At 41.3% G+C, this 16,666-nt stretch overlaps 1 protein-coding gene and 1 pseudogene across 1 annotated transcript; both read right to left on the reverse strand.

Annotated features, from left to right (window-relative positions):
* On the reverse strand, positions 1-4,339 carry LOC120573069 (annotated as a pseudogene).
* A 4,985-nt stretch (positions 4,340-9,324) lies between these two features.
* LOC120573066 (E3 ubiquitin-protein ligase TRIM39-like) lies at positions 9,325-14,239 on the reverse strand. The gene is made up of 10 exons (XM_039822498.1): positions 14,157-14,239; positions 13,257-13,494; positions 12,792-13,173; positions 12,493-12,588; positions 12,157-12,390; positions 11,918-12,065; positions 11,784-11,810; positions 11,611-11,675; positions 11,097-11,219; positions 9,325-10,040 (listed from the first exon to the last, which is right to left on the reverse strand). The coding sequence occupies exons 1-10, from the start codon at positions 14,173-14,175 to the stop codon at positions 9,669-9,671; spliced, it is 1,704 nt and encodes a 567-aa protein (XP_039678432.1). The 5' UTR covers positions 14,176-14,239; the 3' UTR covers positions 9,325-9,668.
* Between the last annotated feature and the right edge of the window lie 2,427 nt (positions 14,240-16,666).

Raw genomic sequence — 16,666 nt, forward strand, 5'->3', positions numbered from 1 at the left:
TCATCCTTTCTTATGACACATCATAAAGCTGACTCAAGGGTTATGTCCCGTCCTTCCCTGACTCCTCCGTCAACAGGACAGATAATCAGCGGGGCGGTGTTCTTCCCATCTTCTTGAACACAGGGGTTAAAGTACGGGTAGAGGAGCTCAGTGAAGTCACACCCGCTGTAAGTGTAAATGTGGGTCTTTGCTTCAGCGTCGTAGAAGGACACCGACCCTTCCTCGTAGTCCAGGAACACGCCCACTTTCTTGGGGGTTTCCTGGAGGTGGAGGGTGACGGAGGGACCGGCACAGGCGCTGAGACTGCTACCTTTCCTCCGGCAGATCGCCCAGTAACCGCTGTCGGGACGCACCGTGATGGCCCCCTTCCTGTTGATGGACTCCCTGGCCACGCCAAGATCCCAGTCTGTTTTATCCCCAACCTGAAACACAATGTCCAGAATAGAGTCAGACATGCAGGATTCCTTTATCGGTAGTTTAGTGCCGTGACTCTCTTTAGGTCAGGGCTGTGTAATTAAATATGTTAAATATTTCTTTGTATTCACGTCAAACAGTGAGACAACTTTGATAAGGACAGATTGTTCCTTTTCTTGTTCGTCATCAAGACAATGCAGGTGTAGAACAGACGGCGCCACTGTTCTCAAACTGTCATGGGTCAAAGCATCTCAGAATCACTGTTTTGCTATTTACCTACTTGCAGAGTTCCTGTTAGCTGATGTTAACATAAGATAATTTTTGCTAAAAACTGTGGCCTGGTGTCTTTCACAACAAGTAGGAGGAAAATGGAGTGGTTTAATGCTACGTAAGGATATAAGGAGGAACAAATAAAGAGCTTATTTGTAAAAACATAATGTCATGTTGGTAATGTCTCTTCAACTGAAAAGTACAGTAAAGAAGAGCTTGAAATACAAATAGAGTAAATGTGTGCGTGTTGAAACTGATTTAAATTGCTTGACTCCTATTGATGTTAAAGGTGAAAAACTACCAATTTGTGGAAACACTACAACGATCAAAGGCAAGAACTGAGTCACATTTGGGTCAGAAATTCCCAATTCTGTTTTAGACAAAAAATGTAATTTCTTATGGGTTAGGGTTAGTAACCCCTAACCCTAACCCTGTATCCTGCTGGTCTTATCGGAAATTGGTCGTTAACTGTGAAAGCCGCTTGTGTACATCTGTGGTGGCAGGACACATTCAACTGGATTTGTTTAAATACACAGCTAGCTTAAAGTGTGTTTTCTTGTTTCTGATCTTCTCACCTCAACAACCCAGTAGCGTCTTCCAGATGCAAAGCTTTGTTTCCCCAAAACACAGACGCAGGAGTCAAAGCGCTGAGGACTGTCTGGGAGTGGAGAATTGTTCTTCTTGCTGCTGACGCTCACCTGTTAATTAACATAGTCATTGTTATCATCATCATCTTCATCATCATCATCATCTTCATCTTACTAAACATTAGCCTCATAAGTACAGTAGCAATTAATAATCTTGTCATTTTCCCATTCAGAGCATTTTAGTTTTATCTTGAGCCCCTTTGAATTGGATTTTCAAAACCCAGCCCTTTCCAATTTTCATGTGACAACATGTCTCATAATTTCCTCCTCTATTACAGTAAAATGTCCCACAGCAGGGGATGTTTTTAATGCAAAAGCTCAACCAGCTTCTGAAAAATTCACTGTCTTTACAGACTCTAAATGTGAAAAATCCAATCTACTCTGAAGAACTACTAGTTTCCTAGAAAGACTGTGCTCTTTACACATTTAATTTAATGATCCAAAGTCAGACAATACCTTCTTTCTGTCTGGAGACAGGACCAGCCAGCCTGAAGCAGTCTCAGGATCCACAGTGACATTGACTGCAGAAACGAAGAAGAAAAACAGTGAGTCAGGTAATAAAAAGGGGAACTAACCAAGGTTAAACTAGTTTATAGAAATAAGCAGTGGATGTGTGATTGTGAACATACCTGCATATTGATCCATCTTGTCTGTTTCTGCAAAAAGGTAGAAGTAAAAGGTTATTTTTAAGCACTGATTTTCACAACAATCTTTAGTCATTTTGAGATGTAGATAATCATTTTCTGCCAAAAGATGTACCGACCTTTTGCAGACAGTTTGTTGGCAAGTTCCTGGCAGATGTCTCCAAGCTTGGAGACGGCTCTCATCACCACCCCCATGCAGTTATCTGAGTGGACTGCAACCTCAGACCACTCTCTAGTATGAGGGAGTCGTCTTAGAGACGGGAAACTCTAAAGATGGGGAAGGATGCACAGGTTTCTCATGTGTACAGTTCTTAAAATGCTGATGCAGATCAGTATAAATGCAGTGGAGGTATCTAACCTGTACGAGGTGAACAGGGTTCTGAGTGTGCTCCAGGTGCTGCAGCTCGCTGCTCCTCATCTGCAGATCATTGAGTTCCTCCTCCAGCTCCTGGAACAGCTCCTCAGCTCTCCTCTCAGCTTCTTGCTGCCTCTTCTCCAGCTCCTCGACCAGCCCGGCATGCTGTCTCTCGATGGCGCTTATCAGCATGCTGCAGATCTGAGCGCTGCTCTCTATTTCCCTCTCTGTGATTTCCTGGTGATGAAACGACAGAAACGTGTACATTAATTTACAGATAAAAACAGACAAACTTGGCCAGTTAGCTTTTTTTGAACATGCATCCAATCAATAACTTACTTTGCTCAGAACCACGGAATTTTGTATTTCCTACATTTTTCTCAGTCTGGTGTGGATCATCGGTTGAATGGTGGATATCGTCTCTCTTAAACAAATCTGCAAAAGGTAAAAAAAATAAAAATAATATGTTTAACATAATGCTGCAATAAAAAGTAGCTGAGGGAAATGTTTCAAAGTCTTAAAGGAGAAATGTGTAGACGGAGTTATTTTTCCCACTTAACAAAATACAGAAACAGGTTTCTATATTCGTACAAAAGAAGATAAGTGCGCTTATTTAAGGCTAAGTTTAAAGGAAGTTAATGAAATAAACGTTTCCTCACCTTGACCCTCTTGTTCTCCTCCTCCATGGGGACGGTCTTGTGGTGTTTGTGTTCCCTCTCTGTGCATAGAACACAAACAGGCTTATGGTCCTTCTTGCAGAACATTGTCAGCGGCTCATGGTGCTTTCTGCAGAGGTGACTGGTGGCGAAGGTGGCCGGATCAGTAAGTTGGTGTCTGTGCAGCGCTGGATCCCTCAGGTGTGGTGTGAGGTGAAGTTCACAATAAGACGCCTGGCACACGAGGCGAGACTTGACTGATGGAGACTTGACAGATGGAGGCTTGTCTCCATGGCAGATGTCACATGGAATCTCTTCAGGCTCGAAAAGTGGGATTGGGGAAGTTTTCCTGCTTCCCACACCGTCAACATTCTCCTCCTGAGACCTTTTGATTCAAATTAAAGATGTTAATTCTCAATTCAAATATTTAGCTTTTTATGTCTTTGTAAGCCTCTTAAGAAACCAACCTTTTATATAATTCAATGATTTGTTCATATCCTTGGTTGATCCTGAGTTGTGGACGCTTTCTGAATGTCTCTTTGCACAGCGGACACTCAGCCTTGGTCTTAGTGTCCCAGCCGTACGCCGCACGTCCAGGCAGAAGGTGTGTCCACATGGGATGGTGGCAGGCTTGGTGTAGATGTCCAGACAGATGCAGCAATTGAACTGCTCCTTAAACGGCTCATCAAGCGCCAAAATTGTTACTGAAGAAAAAGAACACATTATATTACTTAAACGTTCATGTCGGAGTGAAATGATTGCACACAGTGTAATATTGGGCACAGGAAGATTTCATCACTAAATAAAACGATATTTTGAAAGTTTACCAAGGAATGCACCATACTCTAAAATTTTTCATAATTGTGCCAAATTATTCCTTGTAGCCTGCAAGACAGACGTTAGAAAAACTAACCACACATGACAAAGGACTTTGGATAAATAACAATTGCAAAAACAGACTTGAGTGTTTTATAGTTTATATATCCATCACAACCCTGTTATTTATAGTTTTGGACATTTTTTTATGCAAGTTTGTGTTGTAATGTGCTGCATTCATTGAAATCAATATAGACTGTTCAGGTAGACCTAGGATATTATAGTTTATACTGAACTGAACATATATGAATTTTTTTTTTGAGTAAAAGACTTGAAGAAAACACAATTCATATAGTCAGATTGAAGATCGTCTTGTCTACAGCAAACTTTACAAAACGTAGATAAAAAAAGTTTTAATTCGTAAAATGGTAATTAAAGTCCCAGCAAAGGAGCAGCTGCGTTGTCCTAAATTGTACCTGTAGTTTGGGTTGTCATGTTGAGCTCCTGATCGTCCTCATGCAGAACAGATGCAGAACGTTCAGGATTTGGTGTTTAAATACTCAGTCACTCCGTCTCAATAAGCGGATGCTTCTCCCCCACATCACTCAAACATTCTGGTATTTCTGGTTCTGAGGAAATGTTGGGATTCGTGTCCCGCGTGTGTCTTTAACCGTCCAGTTATTGCTGCGTGGCATGGAAGCGTAAGCCCACCCACGACCTTTTCCTAAACTCAACCGTCCCGTTCTTCCCACGAGTCACGGAAACGTAGGCCCACCCACGACCTTTTCCTTAACCCAACTGCGTAAAAAGGGACGCCAATAGTCCCGACCAAGGATGTTTAGTTAAAGCGCATTATATGGTGCTAAAGGAGACTTTTAGCGTCTATAACAACGACAAAGGCACCTGACGTCCGTATTTTACGAGATGGGAGTGAGACTGTGTTCAATTCAATTCAATTTTATTTATAGTATCAAATCATAACACGAGTTATCTCGAGACACTTTACAGAGAGAGTAGGTCTAGACCACACTCTATAATTTACAAAGCCCCAACAATTCTAGTAATTCCCTCAAGAGCAAGCAGTGCGACAGTGGCGAGGAAAAACTCCCTCTTGGGAAGAAACCTCGGACAGACCCAGGCGGTGTCTGACGGTGCCGGTTGGGGATGTGATGAACAGTGGCAATAATAGTCACATTAATAATGGAACAGTGACTTCAAATGGTAGTCGTAGTAGTTCATGTCATATCAGTGCGCTGCAGGGCGTTTACAGGATGTAGCGTGGCCCAGCAGAGCATGGATGGACGTAGCAGGAAGCAGCAGGGTTCAGCAGGACGCAGCATGACATTGCAGGGCACCGCAGAGCTTAGCAGGGAGTGCAGCAGGACCACGGCGACAGCTGCAACCAAGATCTTGGTGCCAACGTTCTCCAAGGAAATACGCTGGGTGAAAAAACATAAGGACTCCGGGGTGTAGCATTTCTGGGACGGGATGCACACAAATGGTAATAGAAAGGGAGAGGAGAGAGCAGCTCAGTGTGTCAAAGGAAGGAAGTCCCCCGGCAGTCTAGAACTACAACAGCGTAACTAAGAGAGACAGGTCAACATTTTTTTGAACATGTTGATTTCTTTCTCACGAAACAAAAGGTTAAAGGTATCTGCAGACTATCGAGCATGAAAACATTTTCTGATTAGATGAACAGATTAACAGAGCTTTGTGTTGCTGCAAACTTTCAAGGAAGACAAACCTGCTTAGCCTAGATCCACCTTTATTTTCATGACAAAAAACAACTTGCATGATGAATAGTCACACGTGCGTCAGAGGGAAATTCTTTTGCTTTCACCGCATTGACACAGAATACACGTGTGCAAAATAATATTTGGCCAACTCGTATCAGAACCGCATGGCTGTCTTTAGAGAATCTACTTTCAGCTGACTCTCCAGTCGTATTCAAGTTTGGATCCTTCAGTTGATTAAAAGTAGCAATGCTGCAATATAAAGTAGAAGTACAAAGGAAATACTTACAGTTGTCTAAATAAAGTAGGAGTACCTCAAAATTGTATTTGCAATAATTGACTTTTTAGAATTTTTTAAACTTTTTATAGTTAACACAACATGGTGTCATTATTTTAAGTTGATATGGTGAGCAAACACGTTCAGCAGTTATGGAGCAACTTAATCATTCATTAGGAGTCGTGTTTGTGTCTACTTAATGAATATTAATCCAATATTCACTCTCGTTTAACTCTGTTAAACAGTTTTTCCTGAGGGAAGTATCTGGTTGTTTAGCTGCTAAATGCTCCGCTACAGTATGTTCACCAGCAGTGTTGAGGAATTTACTTTTAAAAAGTAGTGTTTGCTCGTTACTCATTACTTCTTAAAAAAGTTAGTTTACCCTTAGTTACTTAGTTACCCACTGTTAAAGGTAACTTTTTACTTTATTCGTTACTTTTATAAGCAGGTGTCTCTGGCAGAGACTGAAGTTAATTATACAAAAACTATCTTTGACCATAAAGCCAATCTATGGTTTATCAGTGAAGTGAACTACACTGCAGACTGGATTCTGTAGCCTACTCACAGAGTGATGGCTGATTCATTATGAACGAGACCAGCTCGGGTTGAATGCACATCGGCAGGTCATCGGCGTTAAGGCCCTGACACACCAACCCGATAATCGGCCGTCGGACAGTCTGGCGAGGTTGGTGACTCGAGTCTGTTTGGTGTGTTCCGTGCCGATGTCCGTCGGACAAGTCAGGTCGGCCAAAGTCCGACCTGACTTGCTGGGTCGGAGGGTGGGCAGTCGGACTCAATGACCAATGTGATTGGTGGAGTGCTAACCTGGAAATGGCGAGCGGGATGAGTGACGAACGCCTCTCAAAATCTGACGAAAATCTTTGTCGATCTGAAATGAAGACAGATTCAGCAACGGTATGGCCTATTTCTCGCTTAAAATGTTTTCAGTGAACTATTTACATAAAATACGAGATCGTATTTCGAACAAGCCGCCATTATCGGTCAGCTGGAGAAGCCAGACCCACGTGACGCGTTCGTCATTTCCGGTTTAAATTTTTTGTATTACGTCTCGCGCACGCGCAGAAAGTACGCTCAAGTCGGCGTCGCTTCGGTGTGTTCTAAGGCACTTTTGGACATCAGGGAGCCGACTGATCAGTCCGACTGCCTTTTCTGCCATCAGGTTGGTGTGTCAGGGCCTTTACACAGTGTTAGTGTGTATGTAATGCCTGTAGCGACTTGTACCGGTCATGCAGCCACGATGGTCCGTGCATTGTCGTATACATATGCAGCCTCTTTTCTGGAAATCCTTACGTGTCTGTGCGACCGAGTAGTAGCGTGTGTATGAGCCCATCTCCACCGCATCCATCTGTGAGGTTGTCAGCTTTGCGTCTGCCTGGCATGCTCTGTTTGTAGGACGGCCGATTTAACCTCCAGTCCTCAGCGATGTAGTGGCATGTGTCTAGTAGTTCTCCGCTCAGAGCACCGTCCAGCAAGAAGCCACAAAGCTTAAAATGCTCTCAGTAAGTAAGTAAGCGTTGGCTGCTTCTTGCCATGATGGCTCTGCTACCAGCCTCTGTCACGTACCGTGTGGAGCTTGTGAGCGTGCAGCTGAGAAGGCAGTGTGGCTGTCAAATCTGTCCCTGGGAAAAGTAACGTTGCGCCGAATTGAAAAAGGAACTACGTTTCGTTACCAAATTTTCAGTAGTAGTAGTTATTAATTCCATGGGTTTGTGGATTTGCTGTTTTTTTCTAATTGTTAGTTGGACTTGGAATTAGGATTATGAGAAGCAGCTGTGATTACCCCCCCACAGCTCATGATTGGCCACAGGATCTAATGACGTGCTTGTTAAAGGTGGACGCGAAACAGGTGCAGGCGAGAAAAAAGGAGGACAAAGAAAGAGAATCCCTGATGTGACCTGCCGGAAGAGAGTTGTGTTTTTAAGTTATATTTTGATTGCTGTGCAGAAGTAACCAGTTTGATTTTCTTGACTGTCTTGTTTTGCTGGTAACAAAGGACCTCACACAACTGTGTGACATTAACGTTGTGAAACGGTTGTAGCTTGGATCGGTTTAGGCAAAATACTACTTGGTTAGTATGGCGAAGGGTGGGGGGGTTACGGTAGTTAGACAAAATTAGACAACACACTTAATTATATTAAGTGTGTTGCTCGACAACGCCACCTTTAAAATACATAAAATAAGTTACTTTAAAAAAAGGCACAGGTTCTTTTATGCAAGGGAGAGCAGTGGAACCCAAGGAACGAATGACAAAAAGAGGTTATAATACAACATCATAATGTATTTCAGCAAAGCAAGTGAGGCTTCAAAAACAAAAAACAAAAACCTTTAAAAAAAGAAAAATGTCTCAAATTAAATCTCTACATAAAAAACATAAAGGTAAGGGAGCTCAGCTCGGTTATCGCATCAGAGTCCATTATCGCAGGTACAGCCGCACCGATCTGTTGTCTTTACCTTCAGCTTCCTCCTCGGCAAACCTCGCTCTACGATATGAAACGCTCGTCCTGCACCCGGCGGCCATAAGCCTCACCAAAACCCGCAGTTGGCGAAACATCAATGGTAATTAAACACATGGGTAGAGGAAGTTGAAGTAATGGCACACAGCCCTAATCAAACACTACAAATAAAAGCATGCAAATCACACACTACAAAATAAAAGCATGCCAGGGCTAAAGCAACACAACAAAACAAACAATGCAAACAGAAAGTGAATCAATTATTAAAGCACAGCAAATAAATTAACACGCAAAACAGATGACATATCAGGAATAAATAAGGCACAGCAAACCAAAACATACTTGCACAAAACTATAACCAAACACAAAAACTCTGCCGTGTGGCACCAAAAAAAAGAGATTGTGGTTTGGTTTGAAATCAGTATGTTTGTAACATTACGCCTTAGTACTCAGGGTTCAAAATTAACTTTTTCGTCCGCCAGCCAAATTGGCTAGTGAAATTTCAAATTTCACCATTGTTCTTTTTGGCTGGTGAGTGAAGCCAAACTACCAGCCATTTGTGTATTTTACCAGCAATTGGCTGGTAGATGGTGCTAATTTTGAACCCTGTTAGAACTTATACTGGAGCACCTAGTATGAGATAGGGAGGAGGTTGGGGCGGATGGGTGGCTCCCAAAAAACTATGTACAATAAGTCTGTATGTCATGTTCCACAAATACAAAGTGGGGCGGTATCTTTTTGTGTTCAATACAAACAGTATTTATATTTATAACTGAGCGTGTAATAAGTAGTTGAAAATAACATGCAAACTGAGGAAATAAAGGTTGAACAAGACAAAGACTTTGCAGTTGAAACAACTATTCATTTTGTGGTGCAACTTGAACAAATTGCAAAATCAATTAGAAATAAATCAAACATATAAATCAAAATATATACAAATTCTTAGGCAGAATTGAATTGATGTTAAACTTAAACACTTGCAATTAAACCGGAGAGAATAAAAAAAGCAATTTGCAAAATGACACAATCTCACAATTGTTATCTTCAATACGTAACTTTTATTTTCAGTTTCACAATTTTAAGTTCTCCATTGCCCATTTAGGCTATGGAATGACCTTTTGCAGTGCATTCAACAACATTTACACATTTTATTTACATTTATGTACAAGTGCGATATAATTTTGTAAAGATTATTTTGAATAATAAAATAAAAATCTTTACTCATGGATGTTGGCCTGTTGCAGGCCAGTGTTGGTCAAATATTATTGCAGTACAATAAATATAGGCCTAATATATATAATATATATATATTTTTTTTTACATCAGTTAGCATCATCCTTTCTTATGACACATCATGCAGCTGACTCAAGGGTTATGTCCCGTCATTCCCTGACTCCTCCGTCAACAGGACAGATAATCAGCGGGGCGGTGTTCTTCCCATCTTCTTGAACACAGGGGTTAAAGTACGGGTAGAGGAGCTCAGTGAAGTCACACCCGCTGTAAGTGTAAATGTGGGTCTTTCCTTCAGCGTCGTAGAAGGACACCGACCCTTCCTCGTAGTCCAGGAACACGCCCACTTTCTTGGGGGTTTCCTGGAGGTGGAGGGCGACGGAGGGACCGGCACAGGCGCTGAGACTGCTACCTTTCCTCCGGCAGATCGCCCAGTAACCGCTGTCGGGACGCACCGTGATGGCCCCCTTCCTGTTGATGGACTCCCTGGCCACGCCAAGATCCCAGTCTGTTTTATCCCCAACCTGAAACACAATGTCCAGAATAGAGTCAGACATGCAGGATTCCTTTATCTGTAGTTTAGTGCTGTGACTCTCTTTAGGTTGGCTGTGTTAGAATTTACTACATGTAGAACTTGCTGGAATTAAAGGTTGTAATATATCTAGTGTCTTGTGTGATTTATTAGAATTTTCCTGTACAATGTCATTTATTTCCAACAAAATAATTTTTTTTTTCATGTTATTGACTTTATTTCCAACACACACCCAGACTGAACTCGAAATACTTCTATTTGCCAACACAAACATACTGTACACACACCTGCCAAAAATATTTCTTTGTATTCACGTCAAACAGTGAGACAACTTTGATAAGGACAGAATGTTCCTTTTCTTGGTTGTCATCAAGATAATGCAGGTGTAGAACAGACTGCGCCACTGTTCTCAAATTGTCATGGGTCAAAGCATCTCAGAATCACTGTTTTGCTATTTACCAACTTGCAGAGTTTCTGTTAGCTGATGTTAACATAAGATAATTTTTGCTAAAAACTGTGGCCTGGTGTCTTTCACAACAAGCAGGAGGAAAAAGTATGTGGTTTAATGCTACATAAGGATATAAGGAGGAACAAATAAAGAGCTTATTTGTAAAAACAGATACAATATCGTTTCAAATAATGTCATGTTGGTAATGTCTCTTCAACTGAAAAATACAGTAGAGAAGAGCTTGAAATACAAATAGAGTAAATGTGTGCGTGTTGAAACTGATTTAAATTGCTTGACTCCTATTGATGTTAAAGGTGAAAAACTACCAATTTGTGGAAACACTACAACGATCAAAGGCAAGAACTGAGTCACATTTGGGTCAGAAATTCCCAATTCTGTTTTAGACAAAAAATGTAATTTCTTATGGGTTAGGGTTAGTAACCCCTAACCCTAACCCTGTATCCTGCTGGTCTTATCGGAAATTGGTCGTTAACTGTGAAAGCCGCTTGTGTACATCTGTGGTGGCAGGACACATTCAACTGGATTTGTTTAAATACACAGCTAGCTTAAAGTGTGTTTTCTTGTTTCTGATCTTCTCACCTCAACAACCCAGTAGCGTCTTCCAGATGCAAAGCTTTGTTTCCCCAAAACACAGACGCAGGAGTCAAAGCGCTGAGGACTGTCTGGGAGTGGAGAATTGTTCTTCTTGCTGCTGACTCTCACCTGTTAATTAACATATTCATTGTTATCATCATCATCATCATCATCTTCATCTTACTAAACATTAGCCTCATAAGTAGCAATTAATAACCTTGTCATTTTCCCATTCAGAGCATTTTAGTTTTATCTTGAGCCCCTTTGAATTGGATTTTCAAAACCCAACCCTTTCCAATTTTCATGTGACAACATGTCTCATAATTTCCTCCTCTTTTACAGTAAAATGTCCCACAGCAGGGGATGTTTTTAATGCAAAAGCTCAACCAGCTTCTGAAAAATTCACTGTCTTTACAGACTCTAAATGTGAAAAATCCAATCTACTCTGAAGAACTACTAGTTTCCTAGAAAGACTGTGCTCTTTACACATTTAATTTAATGATCCAAAGTCAGACAATACCTTCTTTCTGTCTGGAGACAGGACCAGCCAGCCTGAAGCAGTCTCAGGATCCACAGTGACATTGACTGCAGAAACGAAGAAGAAAAACAGTGAGTCAGGTAATAAAAAGGGGAACTAACCAAGGTTAAACTAGTTTATAGAAATAAGCAGTGGATGTGTGATTGTGAACATACCTGCATATTGATCCATCTTGTCTGTTTCTGCAAAAAGGTAGAAGTAAAAGGTGATTTTTAAGCACTGATTTTCACAACAATCTTTAGTCATTTTGAGATGTAGATAATCATTTTCTGCCAAAAGATGTACCGACCTTCTGCAGACAGTTTGTTGGCAAGTTCCTGGCAGATGTCTCCAAGCTTGGAGACGGCTCTCATCACCACCCCCATGCAGTTATCTGAGTGGACTGCAACCTCAGACCACTCTCTAGTATGAGGGAGTCGTCTTAGAGACGGGAAACTCTAAAGATGGGGAAGGATGCACAGGTTTCTCATGAGTACAGTTCTTAAAATGCTGATTCAGATCAGTATAAATGCAGTGGAGGTATCTAACCTGTACGAGGTGAACAGGGTTCCGAGTGTGCTCCAGGTGCTGCAGCTCGCTGCTCCTCATCTGCAGATCATTGAGTTCCTCCTCCAGCTCCTGGAACAGCTCCTCAGCTCTCCTCTCAGCTTCTTGCTGCCTCTTCTCCAGCTCCTCGACCAGCCCGGCATGCTGTCTCTCGATGGCGCTTATCAGCATGCTGCAGATCTGAGCGCTGCTCTCTATTTCCCTCTCTGTGATTTCCTGGTAATAGAAACATTTAATGAATTAATTGAATTTACAGATAAAAACAGACAAACTTGGCCAGTTAGCTTTTTTTGAAAATGCATCCAAACAATAACTTACTCTGCTTACAGACACAGAATTTTGTATTTCCTTCACTTTTCTCAGTCTGGTGTGGATCATTGGTTGAATGGTGGATATCATCTCTCTCAAACGAATCTGCAAAAGGTAAAAACAAATATACAATTTTGAATAATGATGCAAAAAAAAAAAAAAAAGTTTCAAAGTCTTAAATGTTGACGGAGTTATTTTTCCCACTTAACAAAATACAGAAACAGGTTTCTATATTCGTACAAAAGAAGGAAAGTTGGCTCATTTAAGGCTAAGTTTAAAGGAAGTTAATGAAATAAACGTTTCCTCACCTTGACCCTCTTGTTCTCCTCCTCCATGGGGACGGTCTTGTGGTGTTTGTGTGCCCTCTCTGTGCATTGAACACAAACAGGCTTATGGTCCTTCTTGCAGAACATTGTCAGCGGCTCATGGTGCTTTCTGCAGAGGTGACTGGTGGCGAAGGTGGCCGGATCAGTAAGTTGGTGTCTGTGCAGCGCTGGATCCCTCAGGTGTGGTGTGAGGTGAAGTTCACAATAAGACGCCTGGCACACGAGGCACGACTTGACTGATGGAGACTTGACTGATGGAGACTTGTCTCCATGGCAGATGTCACAGGGAATCTCTTCAGGCTCGAAAAGTGGGATTGGGGAAGTTTTCCTGCTTCCCACACCGTCAACATTCTCCTCCTGAGACCTTTTGATTCAAATTAAACATGTTAATTCTCAATTTTATATATTTAGCTTTTTATGTCTTTGTAAGCCTCTTAAGAAACCAACCTTTTATATAATTCAATGATTTGTTCATATCCTTGGTTGATCCTGAGTTGTGGACGCTTTCTGAATGTCTCTTTGCACAGCGGACACTCAGCCTTGGTCTTAGTGTCCCAGAAGCCGTCGATGCAGTCCAGGCAGAAGGTGTGTCCACATGGGATGGTGGCAGGCTTGGTGTAGATGTCCAGACAGATGCAGCAATTGAACTGCTCCTTAAACGGCTCATCAAGCGCCAAAATTGTTACTGAAGAAAAAGAACAAATTATAGTACTTAAACGTTCATGTCGGAGTGAAATGTTTGCACACAGTGTAATATTGGGCACAGGAAGATTTCATCACTAAATAAAACGATATTTTGAAAGTTTACCAAGGAATGCACCATACTCTAAAATTTTTCATAATTGTGCCAAATTATTCCTTGTAGCCTGCAAGACAGACGTTAGAAAAACTAACCACACATGACAAAGGACTTTGGATAAATAACAATTGCAAAAACATCCAAGTGTTTTATAGTTTATATATCCATCACAACCCTGTTATTTATAGTTTTGGACATTTTTTTATGCAAGTTTGTGTTGTAATGTGCTGCATTCATTGAAATCAATATAGACTGTTCATGTAGACCTAGGATATTATAGTTTGAACTGAACTGAAATAACCCCATGTTCATTATTTCATTATTTTATATAAATAATATTAATAAAACAAGCCTCCATGAGATTACAAGACACAATATATGAATATATTTTTGAGTAAAAGAGTTGAAGAAAACACAATTCATATAATCAGATTGAAGATCGTCTTGTCTACAGCAAACTTTACAAAACGTAGATAAAAAAAGTTTTAATTCGTAAAATGGTAATTAATGTCCCAGCAAAGGAGCAGCTGCGTTGTCCTAAATTGTACCTGTAGTTTGGGTTGTCATGTTGAGCTCCTGATCGTCCTCATGCAGAACAGATGCAGAACGTTCAGGATGTGGTGTTTAAATACTCAGTCACTCCGTCTCAATAAGCGGATGCTTCTCCCCCACATCACTCAAACATTCTGGTATTTCTGGTTCTGAGGAAATGTTGTCCTTACACGCGAATTGAATGTCTGTCTCTCAGCGACAGACCACAACAATTTTTTCCATCTAAAACAATATGTCCATGAATGTGTGTCATAAAGCAGCAGCCAAAACGTAATTTATTATGCCCAGGTTAACGAGAGTGTGTGAAACAAAATGTGACCTAGATTATCACTAGATCGTCTTCACCAAAATTCACACTATTCTATTCAATACAGGAGAAATCTACTTATCAAATGCCTTCTCTTGTAGGCTTTTGAGACAAAGTTGTTAAACTTAAAACATCATAATTTTATCATCTGTACACCTTAATTATTTAGTTTTGCAGACATTTAGTGGAAAATTATCTCTCCTTTTTCACAAAAGAAACCACAACTCTTTTCTTCTGTATTTCTCTCACACAATCTTTCATATCGCCTAATGTTTTTTTTTAACTGCCAACTTCAAGAATACCAGCTCCCAACTGTGCAACTTACATTCTCTAGATAAACAAGATGTAACCAATGATTCAGGACTAACTTTTAAATGAGGTCTTTAATTTTAGTTTTCTTTTTTATACAAGATGTTATTCATTACACATATCTTGCTTCTCAAGATGGATGTGCATAAATCACAAACGTGCAAGTTCCTCATTGTACATGTATGGATGTCAAGAAACATGTCGATTCGTTCTCAGTCCAAACTTGTAAAATACGGACCTTTGGACAGTGGCTGTCAGTGGCTGTCAGCATCTGAAGCAACGGAAAAACCCTTCAGCGTGTTTGTAGAAATTACCGGGGAGAGCAGCATCTACACTGGGTTTAGTGAGTAGTATGTAAGAGGGAAATTCCACTTAGGGAAGTTGGTCGGGGTGGTGGATGGGTCAAACACAGGACTTTCACCCAGGAGACCGGGATTCGTGTCCCGCGTGTGTCTTTAACCGTCCAGTTATTGCTGCGTGGCACGGAAGCGTAAGCCCACCCACGACCTTTTCCTAAACTCAACTGTCCCGTTCTTCCCACGAGTCACGGAAACGTAAGCCCACCCACGACCTTTTCCTTAACCCAACGGCGTAAAAAGGGACGCCAATAGTCCCGACCAAGGATGTTTAGTTCAAGCGCATTATATGGTGCTAAAGGAGACTTTTAGCGTCTATCACAACAAGAAAGGCACCTGACGTCCGTATTTTACGAGATGGGAGTGAGAATGTGTTCAATTCAATTCAATTTTATTTATAGTATCAAATCATAACACGAGTTATCTCGAGACACTTTACAGAGAGAGTAGGTCTAGACCACACTCTATAATTTACAAAGCCCCAACAATTCTAGTAATTCCCTCAAGAGCAAGCAGTGCGACAGTGGCGAGGAAAAACTCCCTCTTGGGAAGAAACCTCGGACAGACCCAGGCGTTGTCTGACGGTGCCGGTTGGGGATGTGATGAACAGTGGCAATAATAGTCACATTAATAATGGAACAGTGACTTCAAATGGTAGTCGTAGTAGTTCATGTCATATCAGTGCGCTGCAGGGCGTTTACAGGATGTAGCGTGGCCCAGCAGAGCATGGATGGACGTAGCAGGAAGCAGCAGGGTTCAGCAGGACGCAGCATGACATTGCAGGGCACCGCAGAGCTTAGCAGGGAGTGCAGCAGGACCACGGCGACAGCTGCAACCAAGATCTTGGTGCCAACGTTCTCCAAGGAAATACGCTGGGTGAAAAAACATAAGGACTCCGGGGCGTAAACTCCCGCAAGCAATTAATAACAAGCATTTCTGGGACGGGATGCACACAAATGGTAATAGAAAGGGAGAGGAGAGAGCAGCTCAGTGTGTCAAAGGAAGGAAGTCCCCCGGCAGTCTAGAACTACAACAGCGTAACTAAGAGAGACAGGTCAACATTTTTTTGAACATGTTGATTTCTTTCTCACGAAACAAAAGGTTAAAGGTATCTGCAGACTGTCAAGCATGAAAAAAATTTGATTGATTCTGATTAGATGACCAGATTAACAGAGCTTTGTGTTGCTGCAAACTTTCAAGGAAGACAAACCTGCTTAGCCTAGATCCACTTTTATTTTCATGACAAAAAACAAAAAACAACTTGCATGATAAATAGTCACACGTGCGTCAGAGGGAAATTCTTTTGCGTTCCCCGCATTGACACAGAATACACGTGTGCAAAATAATATTTGGCCAATTCGTATCAGAACCGCCTTGCTTTCTTTAGAGAATCTACTTTCAGCTGACTCTCCAGTCGTATTCAAGTTTGGATCCTTCAGTTGATTAAAAGTAGCAATGCTGCAATATAAAGTAGAAGTACAAAGGAAATACTTACAGTTGTCTAAATAAAGTACAAGTACCTCAAAATTGTATT

The sequence above is a fragment of the Perca fluviatilis genome, chromosome 14, assembly GCF_010015445.1.
Source record: "Perca fluviatilis chromosome 14, GENO_Pfluv_1.0, whole genome shotgun sequence".
In the NCBI taxonomy this organism is placed as follows: Eukaryota; Metazoa; Chordata; class Actinopteri; order Perciformes; family Percidae; genus Perca; species Perca fluviatilis.

Bases quoted from the DNA above. Each gene is read 5' to 3' on its own strand.
- LOC120573066 (XM_039822498.1), bottom strand. The intron at 12,066-12,156 runs GTTAGATACCTC...CCCCATCTTTAG, and splicing joins ACCCTGTTCACCTCGTACAG to AGTTTCCCGTCTCTAAGACG. The intron at 11,676-11,783 runs GTATGTTCACAA...TCGTTTCTGCAG, and splicing joins CAAGATGGATCAATATGCAG to TCAATGTCACTGTGGATCCT.